Here is a 12,376-nt window from a genome sequence, read left to right as displayed (position 1 = left end):
ACTTTTGATACTTAAGTATATTCTAGCAATTACATTTACTTTTGATACTTAAGTATATTTAAAACCAAATACTTTCAGACTTTTACTCAAGTATGATTTTACTGGGTGACTTTCACTTTTACTTTTGTCATTTTCTATTAATAAGGTATCTTTACTTTTACTCAAGTATAAAAATTGGGTACTTTTTCCACCACTGTCATTCTGACAGGTCGGCTACTTCGTAGCTAGTTAACATTTCATCTACCAGAAGACGGTTAGACCTATCATTAGCATCGCTGTCATTAATAAACCTGGACGTTTTATTTCATATTATGAGGCATGTCTTATCTTGCTTCAAACTAGCCTATAGCCAAAATCCCACCACAGAAACGTGGAGGCAAGTATTATTATTCTAGCAGCCAAAGGCATTATCCTAATCACATTAGCAACTCATGATAGTTGTTGCATGTTTAAATCCCCCCTCTTTCTAATGGATATTTCCATATCTGTCCATGAAACCGCTTGCGTGTGCGGTGCACATTTTACAACGGTGTTTCCAGCAAAATGCATTTTGGAACATTCACCGGTAGGCCTACTGCCGTGTGTACATTGCTGCGCCTAAAATGTGAATAAATAATAGTTTATCAACATAAACTAAACATTCCGATCTGTTCCATCAGCCCTATTAATTGATACGATGTATACATCCACTGCACTACTTTCATAAGTATCAGTGGGGATTAGTGCCACATTCAAAACTGGGAACTCTGGGGGGAAAACTCAAACTGGGAACTCTGGGGGGGAAAACTCAAACTGGGAACTCTGGGGGGGAAAACTCAAACTGGGAACTCTGGGGGGGAAAACTCAAACTGGGAACTCTGGGGGGGAAAACTCAAACTGGGAACTCTGGGGGGGGGGGAATTCAAACTGGGAACTCTGGGGGGGGAAAATTCAAACTGGGAACTCTGGGGGGAAAAACTCAAACTGGGAACTCTGGGGGGAAAAACTCAAACTGGGAACTCTGGGGGGGAAAACTCAAACTGGGAACTCTGGGGGGGAAAACTCAAACTGGGAACTCTGGGGGGGAAAACTCAAACTGGGAACTCTGGGGGGGAAAACTCAAACTGGGAACTCTGGGGGGGAAAACTCAAACTGGGAACTCTGGGGGGGTAAAACTCAAACTGGGAACTCTGGGGGGAAAAACTCAAACTGGGAACTCTGGGGGGGAAAACTCAAACTGGGAACTCTGGGGGGGGGGGGGGGGGGAACTCAAACTGGGAACTCTGGGGGGAAAACTCAAACTGGGAACTCTGGGGGGGAAAACTCAAACTGGGAACTCTGGGGGGGAAAACTCAAACTGGGAACTCTGGGGGGGTAAAACTCAAACTGGGAACTCTGGGGGGAAAACTCAAACTGGGAACTCTGGGGGGGAAAACTCAAACTGGGAACTCTGGGGGGGAATTTTTTTATTTCATTATCAATTTTTTTACTTAACACTTAATTTTCTTAAAACCGCGTTGTTGGTTAAGGGCTTGTAAGTAAGCATTTCACTGTAAGGTCTACCTACACCTGTTGTATTCGGCACATAAAATAGGATTTGATTTGATTTAACCGCCCCAGCAGCTTAACATAGCCCCACACACCGCGGCGCATTCTGTCTATTGTGCTGACACAAGGCAGCTGAGATATATTTTTTTGCGGCAACCTGTCACTCAGTCATTGTAACTTTTTTGAGTGGACTAAAGTGAGGGGGCTAAGGTTTGAACTGAGGGGACTAAGCCCCCTTTAGTGCCCTCGTGGAGCCAGGTACATTTGTGGATAACCTAGTTTTGCTGATTTTTCGCAAAATCCCTAGGTTTGCATATTGGACATTTATTTTAAAAGAATACAAGAAAAAGTGTATTAGACAAACATAGAGAAGCAAGACATGTATATAAATACAAACTGGTTTATTCAGATATTCTTACAACATAAAGTGTCAGAGTGATCATTATAATACAGCCTGTGTGTTGAAGGAGAACTAATTAATGTCTTCTCTTAAAGAGGCTACCTAGCCCTAAGCTCACATGCACACTCACGATCATGTTCAAGCATGCACATACACAGGCAGGTATGACACATGCACGCTCACACACACACATAATATTAAGTTGCATTACACTGGAGAGAACTATTACAAGGTAAAACATACAACAATATCAAAATACAGTAGTCTCAATTCTATCAATACAGAGTAAGAAATGTTCAGCAAAATATTCAGAATATCAACCTCTATAAAGCAAATATTCTCTTCGAAAATGTACAGTACATCTTAAAAATTCTCGAACCTGTCTAGTATGAAACATTTTATCTCTCCCCTCTTCCCTCCCTCTCCCTCCCTTCCTCCACCGTTCCTGCCTCTCTTATTTTCCTGGCCTCCTTCTCTACCTCCTCTGCTTTCCTCTTCTCCTCTCTCTCCGTCTCCATCAACCAGGGCCCACCCAGGTAGCTGAGGATCTCGTCAGGGCCTCCTCGAAGCCTGGGCTGTGGGTTAAGCAGCTCCCTGAAAAGAGACATCACCAGTGGGCTGAAGCCTTCAAACTGTGGGGCCATAGGGTTCGACTTCTGATTCTTCTCCAGGATCAGGATATTGTCCTTTTCACTTTCACCTTCGCACCAAATTACTTCCTTTTCCCCTCTCAGTCCCTCGCTCCTTTCCTCCCTCTCCGTCTCGCGGTCGTACCACTCCTTGTACCTCCGGTAGGCGGGGTCGTCGTGGGTTGTCTCTTCCCAGGGAAAGCATCCCGTCAGCAGGCAGTAGACCAGCACGCCCAGGGCCCAGCTGTCTATAGTGGTCTCCACTGTGATCCAAATGTTCTCCTCCTCCTCTCCATCCTCCTCTCTCTGCTCCCTCACTTTCTCAGACTCTTTGGCCTGCTCCACCTCAGGCGTGCAGAAGGGCGAGTCGTACCAGACGGCGCGGACGGTGCAGCCAGTGGGGCGGGCCAGGCCGAAGTCACCCAGTTTGACCCAGCGACAGGCGCGGTCACACAGGAAGATGTTCTCTGGTTTGATGTCCCGGTGGACGAAGCCCATGGAGTGGAGGTATGAGACGGCACCACTCAGCTGAGACATCACCCTCTGGACACACTCTTCATCTACACCCACCTGGAGACAGAGAGAGACAGAGGGAGAAAGAGAAACAACATTATACTGTATATCATTGTTTCATAAATGGTATGGCCTGGATTCCTTTTGGGTCATGGTTTAAAGTAGGCGGCTGCTAGGTTTAGTTTACTAGTTAGGTCACACAAAAAGCTTTATGTGGGTCACGATGCAAAAATGTTTGGGAACCACTGTTCTATCACGTTGTCCTCGTCCCACCCATAGATGCTAAAAGGATCGGGGACAGCAAACACCTTGTAATTTTTCACATTTACAAGTTAGACATTTAGCAGAGGCTCTTCTCCAGCGCAACTTACAATTAGTGCAGTCATCTGAAGATATCTAGGTCAGACAACAACACATCACAATTGTATCAAGGAAATTTTCCCTCGACAAAGCATTTACCAGCAAAGTCAGTGCTAGGGTGAAGAGGTGGGGGGGGGAGGACACCGTGAGAGTTATTTAAGATACTCTTCAAAGAGGTAGGGTTTCAGACGTTTTCGAAAAATGGGCATGACTATAGGGTAAAAGTTGTTCCACCATTGGGATGCCAGGACAGAGAAGAGCTTGGACTGGGCTGAGCAGGACCTGCCCTCCTGTAGGGGTGGGAGGCCCAAGAGACCAGAGGTGGCAGAACGGAGTGCTCAGGTTGGGATGTAGGGTTTGAACATAGCCTGAAGGTAAGGAGGTGCAGTTCCCCTTGCTGCTCTGTAGGCAAGCACCAGGGTCTTGAAGATGATGCAAGCTTATCATCCACTGTAGGTTACTGGCATAGACCGACACAAACAAAGAGTCACTAGAGGGGACGAGGTGGAGGCTACTGGAGAGATTCCATTGAAGTCTTTATCATGGACTCACTGACAGAGGAAGAGGGCAACTGGGACCAGGGCAATATGGAACAGTAGAGGTGGTGGCAGACAGAGGTCAGACCTCGGAGGAATTGCAATACTGGGTCTGTGTTGTGCACTTAGCTTTAGTGCTTTGACATTGAAATGAAAAACCTCTCATGTATGACTGACTCAGAGACTGTAAACAGATGTATGATTCTAACTGACCTCTGACACGATGACACTGTAGAGGTCTCCATAGAGACCAGCCTGCTGGGCGAAGACGTAGTAGCAGGGGGTGGAGAAGAAGATACCCAGGGCCCGGGTGAGAGAGGGATGAGCGCAATAAGAAAGGGAGAGGTTGTATTCACGCAGGAAAGAGAAGAGGGGTGTGGACTGGCGGGGGAAGAACTTCAGAGCCATGGGAGTGCCTGATGGAGAGGAGGAGAGGCCCCAGAAATTATTTAGACATTCAAATCAAATCAAATACTGCACCAAAACATCAATAGATCAATTATAGAGTAAATCATGTTGTCATCACTGTGACCACATTGATAACATAAAAACATATAGCCCCGGGGATGTCTAAATTACTACCCTATTCCCTGGGGTTTAGATAGAGGAAATCCAATGACTGTTTATGAACGGACAAAGCCATCGATCACGTGACAAAGTTTTTTATTTACATAAAGATTCACCACGAAGATTGACAATTTTCCATTCACAATCATGGGGATCCCATTTTTTGCTAACAATGCCTGCAGTAACGCGGTCGGCCTTGAACTTCTGTGGTTTCCGGGTTTTGGAGTAACTGATAAAAAAAACTAACTAAGAAATGACATTGCCTGCAAAAATATTGTAATCAGATTACAGATATTTTGAAAAACTAGATGATTACTTCTTGGATTACTTTTCAATTCAGAAAGGATGCTTGCGGAAAAAATAAATTATGACACCTTTCTGTTTTGTCAATGACATTCAATTCAGCGTTTAAAAAAGGCGTAAGTTTAAGTTTGTTCCATCTAAGTGAGTCTGACCACAAGTCAGAGACCTCTATGATGACACACCAAATCTGATTGATGGATAGTTTTTGTCTTCTTTTAGTGCCTCTTTAGGGGAAAGTAATCAGATTACTGAGTTTGGGTAATCCAAAAGTTACTGATTACAATTTTGGACAGATAACTAGTAACTGTTACGTATGACATTCAGAAAGTAACCCATCCAACTCCGCGTGGCTTCAATGAGAAGGGGCAGTCATTCTCCCCTGAGGAAACCCCACAGCAACTCTATCCCCAAGAATGTAGTAAAGTACTTCATAACAGCAACACTCATGCTAACGGTTAAGTTGACGCTATTTAAAGACACCTCTACCCTCACGTTGGACAAATAACCACTCACTGTTCACGTGTTTTATCCTCTGAACTGTAAGCCCAGACCCCTTCAGACCCATATTTCACTAGAACAAATTCAATCAAATTTTATTACACTTTTTAAAAATTACAATTTTAGTCACATCCCCCGAATACAACAGGTGTAGACCTTACAGTGAAATGCTTACTTACGAGCCCCTAACCAACAGTGCAGTTTCTAAAAAAATATGATAAGAATAAGAGATAAAAGTAACAAGTAATTAAAGAGCAGCAGTAAAAAAGAACAATATATACAGGGGGGTGCCGGTACTGAGTCAATGTGTGGGGGCACCGGTTAGTTGAGGTAGTATGTACATGGGGGGGGGCAATGCAAATAGTCTGGGTAGCCATTTGATTAGATGTTCAGCAGTCTTATGGCTTGGGGGTAGAAGCTGTTTAGAAGCCTCTTGGACCTAGACTTGGCGCTCCGGTACCGCTTGCCGTGCGGTAGCAGAGAGAACAGTTTATGAGGGTGTCTGGAGTCTTTGACCATTTTTTGCCTTTATAACAAGCATTTATAGGTGTATAGTGAACACTAACAAGTTTCAAGTTTTATTAGCAGTATGTATGGGATACACATGGTATATACCGTCCAGCTAAATGCTTACTGACAGGTTCATTCTCGACAATTCAACAACAATAAAAAATTATAAAATATAAGAATACGAACATAAAGTAAATGGCTCAGTAGAACAGAATATATGTTTTAGCATAAGTATAATACAGGAAGGCATCATTTATAACGCCTGCCCATCCCATAACTCTCCAGGACCGGGGTCAGGGACCACCACAGTGACCTCTGGTGCTTTACTGACCTCTCTTCTTGTGGACGGCCAGCATGACCTTGCCGTAGGATCCCTCTCCCAGCAGCTTGACCATCTGGAAGTGGTCGGAGGTCTCCAGAGTGGACATGGACTGGGCTGAGAGGAAACATAGCTCGTCCAGTTCCTGAGCTGCAGCCTGACAGAGAAAACAAGGAAACATGGTCAAATAGGGAGAAGGAGTTGATATTTAATTTCCAATATCTTGTTACACTAGCAGGAATTGACTAGGCTTGTAGGCTACCGCGTTGCATGGTGAATAACCAACCAACACTGAAAATGGTCAACGAGGAGTGGGAATAAATACTAAGCACTTTATGACATATGCAATATAAATACATTTTAATTTATCAATTGAATGATTGATTGATTGATCAACTCGCTGATACATGTATGCTTGGGTGGATATGGTTCAGTGTCACCATAAAATGTACTGTTACAGGATGTCCAGCGACCTCAGGGATTACCATAAAATGTACTGTTACAGGATGTCCAGCGACCTCAGGGATTACCATAAAATGTACTGTTACAGGATGTCCAGCGACCTCAGGGATTACCATAAAATGTACTGTTACAGGTTGTCCTGCGACCTCAGGGATTACCATAAAATGTACTGTTACAGGATGTCCAGCGACCTCAGGGATTACCATAAAATGTACTGTTACAGGATGTCCAGCGACCTCAGGGATTACCATAAAATGTACTGTTACAGGATGTCCAGCGACCTCAGGGATTACCATAAAATGTACTGTTACAGGATGTCCAGCGACCTCAGTGATTACCATAAAATGTACTGTTACAGGATGTCCAGCGACCTCAGGGATTACCATAAAATGTACTGTTACAGGATGTCCAGCGACCTCAGGGATTACCATAAAATGTACTGTTACAGGATGTCCAGCGACCTCAGGGATTACCATAAAATGTACTGTTACAGGATGTCCAGCGACCTCAGGGATTACCATAAAATGTACTGTTACAGGATGTCCAGCGACCTCAGGGATTACCATAAAATGTACTGTTACAGGATGTCCAGCGACCTCAGGGATTACCATAAAATGTGAGAAAATTATGAGATGAGAGATTGGATGAATGTCACATTGGAGCAACCAGAACATGCTGTATGTACATACCTACTGTCCCCTCAGTCCCCTGTGTCTATCATATCATCAGTATGACCCCCTATATACATCTGCTGACCTCGTTAAAATTGGATCCCACCCTGCCTATAGTAACACCCCAGCAAATGAGTCAGGGATGTAAAGACTGTTTGCGTAACACAGTTGATGAAGCTATAATAACACCATGATATATTTATATGTTCGACCTTGCACATATATTTGTTGCATAATAGAGCATCAAAATGTCAAATAGGGGGTGCTTACAGTGTGAAATGGAAATGTGTTATTTGCATATCCCACTCCCCCCAGAGAGTGGGATTACGGCCAGGCATCAGCCGTTATTGACGGTGACCCTGGAGTAATTGTTTCCACAGATTTTCCACCTAGTCGGATCGGGGATTTGAACTAGCAACCTTTCGTTTACGTCCCACAGCTTTAACTTCTGTAATTACTTGAGTTGGGAGTAACATACTTTTGGATGTAACTGACAAAAGACTTGATTTACTAAGCATTCGCAAAGGTCAGAAGTTTGCACCTGTTACATTACAGAGTGAAAGAAAGACAATAATACGGTTTTAGGAACAAATGTAAAAAACAGCAGTTACATGTTTTAACTTTCAGCTGCAGAATCTTCCATCTGATGAAACGCTCAGTTAATCTATCGGTGAGTTGGCTTTGAGTAAGTGGAGTTTAATTTTAGTGGACTATCTGAACTATCTGTGTCTTGTCACACAACAACGCCAAACATTTTATATGAAGCCAAGAATTTGTCAGCAGGGTCCAACCAGTCTGAATATGCTGCTGCTGGGCACGCTGGATAAAATATAAAATACATTTCTAACATAAATGACAAACTCTACTTATAAGTAAGCATTTCACAGTAAGGTCTGTATCGGTACCCCCCTGTATATAGTCTCGCTATTGTTATTTTACTGCTGCTCTTTAATTAATTACTTGTTACTTTTATCTCTTATTCTTATCCATATTTTTTTGAAACTGCATTGTTGGTTAGGGGCTCGTAAGTAAGCATTTCACTGTAACGTCTACACCTGTACACCTACAACATTTGATTTGATAGGCTACATTGGGTCAAAGGTCATTATTTCCCTCAACCCAATTTCAATGAAAGCACTGAAAATATTAACTCCTTTGTATCATAATCAGGAACGGGATCATTTCCAAGTCAATTCAGAGAATGAATTGAATGTTGACCAAATTATCTTCAATGAGGACTTTTCAATTGATTGATTGAATTCGCTCTTAATTTAAATGAAATTGACCCCCGGCTAGCACTGATCACAATGTCCAATGACGTTTCCCAATTGACACCAATTGCGTAACTTGTTGCTGCAGCAGGTGGAAGACAGTTGCCCCAGGCTCACCCACCTGACATTCACTGTGTCCTTGTAACCTGAGGTGATTATGAATTAATCCCTTATTGGTCAACGAATCCCCCTGTCGATAAGAGCTAGCTGTAATTGAAATATTGGCCTCTATGACAGTATTATGATCTGTCAGAAGACTAACGCTATTAACAGATTTAAAGACAAGTAAAACCAGTAAAGATATAAACACTGGAAGCTGAAAAGCCTCTCTACTATGTGCTCCTTTCTGGACCCGTGGCCGTGGCAACCACTGACACCCCCAACTGAACGCCCCCATATGAAGACATGTCTATATTACAATGTCACTTCACTATGCAGATACTAGTGTCAGAGTGATGTTACTGTATTTACAGACCCATAAACATAATGCCATTGTCCATAGAATGTGACCCCCGAAACAAACTAAGTCCAATGCAACATCTGACAGCAGGCTAAATCAAATCAAAAGCAAATCAAAGTTTATTGGTTGTGTAAAGCGTTCAGCAGATGCTATAGTGGGTGCAGTGAAAGGCTTCACTTACTAGCTGCTAACGATGCAGTAAAAATGTCAAACAATACACAAATCATGAATCTACTTGTAAAAACACTGGTTATATGTTTATATGACTATAGTGCAATGTCATATCAGCCTCCTGTCGATGTAGTGGGGCGAGGAAGACATTGGCTGTATAAAAAAAATCACATAGTTGTCTTTGTGTCTTTATGACTATTTTGCGATGGAATTTCTCTGCAGTTGGTATAGTGGAAATTAAAATATATGACACCGCCACTTTTCATGCAATTTGCATAAGGACAACAGTAGCTGGATTTTAAAGAAACGTTCACTTACTGTCATTGTAGAGTTTTCTCAAATGGGAACGTCTGTCTCTGTTCTGCTTGTCCGGGTCCTCGTCAGCATCTAAATAGACTTCAACACCCTCCTGACCCTTTGTAGGTCTGCTGTTGGTCTGCTGCTGTTCTGTTCCTAACTATTGTCTTTCGCTGGTGATCTACTCTTTAGGAGATCAGTATCGCAGCACAAGTGGCTGTTATTGTTACTTTGTCTCTGCAGGTCCATGCGCTGGTAGTTTTTATAGCAGACACTGAGGTATATCTACCTCACTATCCCTCAGGACCTTGGTACTTACCGTGTCTCTCTCCCTGAGAGACCACCACTTCACTCACTCTCTCTCCTCCCCTCTCTCTATCCCCTCCTCCCGCTCTCCCTCTCCTCCCGCTCTCCCCCTCTCTCTGTCCCTAACACACACTCTCTCACTCAATCTAAGTTCCCCCACTTGTTTTTCCAGCAAATATGCATGTACCATAGTTGTAAGGTATTCCAACCCTCTCCCTCTCCCCACGTGTCCTTATCCCCCTCCCTCTCAATGTCAGTGTTAATGTTCAAATGTGCCCAATCCGTCAGTCTGTCTGTCTACATTAACCCTGTAACCCATTCATTGTGTTCCCTCTCTCTCTCTCTCTCTCTCTCTCCCCTCCCTCTCTCTCTCTTACTCCCTCCCTGTCCCTCTCCTCCCATACACAATCACCCCTCCCCATACTCTGTTCTCCTCTCTGTCTTTCTCGCCCTCTCGCTCAGTCTTACTCTGTGAATTCCTTCCACAGTGTTTGGATTCCGTATCTAATCAACAGACGTGGTGGATTAGGATGGTCTGAATGAGCTAACAAGCTGTTTCCACCATCACTGCATCTGATGGAGTTTAGCTTCCAATGACTTCTCCTGCCAATCTGCATGTTGTATTAAATTGTAACGGCAGCCTTCCTCCTCTTCACGAGAAGAGGAGGTGTAGCAGGGATCGGACCAACACGCAGCGTAGCCAGTGCTCAACATGTTTAATTAAACGATAAACAGTGAACACTTACAAATACAAAATAACAAAATGTGGCAAACCGATACAGCCCTATCTGGTGCAGAGAAAACACAAAGACAGGAAACAACCACCCACAAACCCCAACACAAAACAAGCCACCTATATATGATTCCCAATCAGAGACAACACAAAACACCTGCCTCTGATTGAGAACCATATTAGGCCAAACATAGAAACAGACAAACTAGACACACAACATAGAATGCCCACCCAGCTCACGTCCTGACCAACACTAAAACAAGCAAAACACACAAGAACTATGGTCAGAACGTGACATAAATCCCTATTACTCAACATATCTCTGCTCTCTGGTCTCTCCCTCACTCTCTCTCTCCTTCTCCCTCTCTCTCCCTCTCTCCTTCTCTCTCTCACACACATACACACTCTCGTGTCTCCCTCTCTCTCTCCTTCTCTATCTAACACACACACATACACTCTCTCTCTCTCCTTCTCTCTCTCACACACATACACTCTCTCCTTCTCTCTCTCACACACATACACTCTCTCATCTCTCCCTCACTCTCACTCTCTCTCCTTCGCTCTCTCACACACATACACTCTCTCGTCTCTCCCTCACTCTCGCTCTCCTTCTCTCTCACACACATACACTCTCTCATCTCTCCCTCACTCTCACTCTCTCTCCTTCTCTCTCACACACACATACACTCTCTCCTCTTTCCTTCTCTCTCACACACATACACTTTCTCGTCACTCCCTCCCTCTCTCTCCCTCTCTCTCACACACAGACACTCTCGTCTCTCCCTCTCTCTCACTCTCTCTCCTTCTCTATCTCACACACATACACTCTCTCGTCTCTCCCTCTCTCTCTTACACTCTCTCTCTCTCCTTCTTTCTCTCACACACAAACACTCTCTCTCTCTTTCTGCCTCCTGCTCTCTCAAGCAGTGAAGTGAAATCAAGTGTTGTGCATCAAAATCCATTTTTTAAAACCCATGTCCTCTGAACTCTTAGTCAGCTACAAAGTTTAGAAAAGCCTAATGCATTAGTCATCTATTTTTCATCATACAAAACATATATTTTTGGTAAGCTCTCAAAGCTACATTTCTGGCTTTCCCCTTTCTACCCTACTTCTCTTCCTCTCCCCTCCACCTTTCTCGCTCTTTACCTCCCTCCCTCCCTCTAGCCCAAACTGTGTTATGTCCCATCATCAGTGAGTGACAAAGCTAACAGCTGAAAATGTACCTTACCAAACAGCTTAATATCACAGTGCCGTCAACATGTCAACTCCTTTTCCCTGCTTAGTGCCAATGAACTGGGACCTCTTGTACATCTCTCTCCCCCGACACCCTCCTTCTCTTTCTGTCTCCTCAGATTTCCCCTGATACTACATACTACTGTACTATTATTGCCGAGGGCTCTCTCTCTCTGTGTTGTGTAACTAAAACACAGGCTGTTATAGCAACCACCCATATACACTCAGGTTACTACAGCTGCTGGGTGGCCTGACGGGCGGGGGGGCGTCCGCTCTGTGGGCTCCCCATGCCCCTGCTGTGACAACCTGCCACCACTCCACCAGGAACATGTCTCATCACTACCTATGAATGGACACCCGGCCTACTCTGCTTTAAATTCATTTAATTTCACACACACACACACACGCACACCGCATATACACACGCGTATACACTTGCACGCACACACGCTCATACACACACACACACCAGCATGCAGAAACGTATGCTCGCATACACACACTCTCTCCTGCCATTCACAAAACATTGTTGTTGACAAATGACATAGTGTACCTTTCTGCTCCTAAATGACTTGTAAAGTACAGATAGCCTTTTTGCAGTTTTTTCTG

The 12,376-nt window shown here is 43.9% G+C and overlaps 1 protein-coding gene across 2 annotated transcripts; it reads right to left on the bottom strand.

Moving 5' to 3' along the window:
* Nucleotides 1–1,911: 1,911 nt before the first annotated feature.
* sbk3 (SH3 domain binding kinase family, member 3) lies at nucleotides 1,912–9,875 on the bottom strand. Of its 2 annotated transcripts, XM_071396633.1 has the most exons (4): nucleotides 9,516–9,875; nucleotides 6,175–6,319; nucleotides 4,179–4,381; nucleotides 1,912–3,126 (listed from the first exon to the last, which is right to left on the bottom strand). In XM_071396633.1, the coding sequence occupies exons 1-4, from the start codon at nucleotides 9,519–9,521 to the stop codon at nucleotides 2,326–2,328; spliced, it is 1,155 nt and encodes a 384-aa protein (XP_071252734.1). In that variant the 5' UTR covers nucleotides 9,522–9,875; the 3' UTR covers nucleotides 1,912–2,325. The 2 variants fall into 2 exon arrangements, with proteins under 2 accessions (XP_071252734.1, XP_071252735.1); XM_071396634.1 differs by lacking the exon at nucleotides 6,175–6,319.
* Nucleotides 9,876–12,376: the final 2,501 nt, after the last annotated feature.

This window comes from Salvelinus alpinus, chromosome 4 (assembly GCF_045679555.1).
Source record: "Salvelinus alpinus chromosome 4, SLU_Salpinus.1, whole genome shotgun sequence".
In the NCBI taxonomy this organism is placed as follows: domain Eukaryota; kingdom Metazoa; phylum Chordata; class Actinopteri; order Salmoniformes; family Salmonidae; genus Salvelinus; species Salvelinus alpinus.
This window is presented reverse-complemented; position numbering and strand designations above follow the sequence as displayed.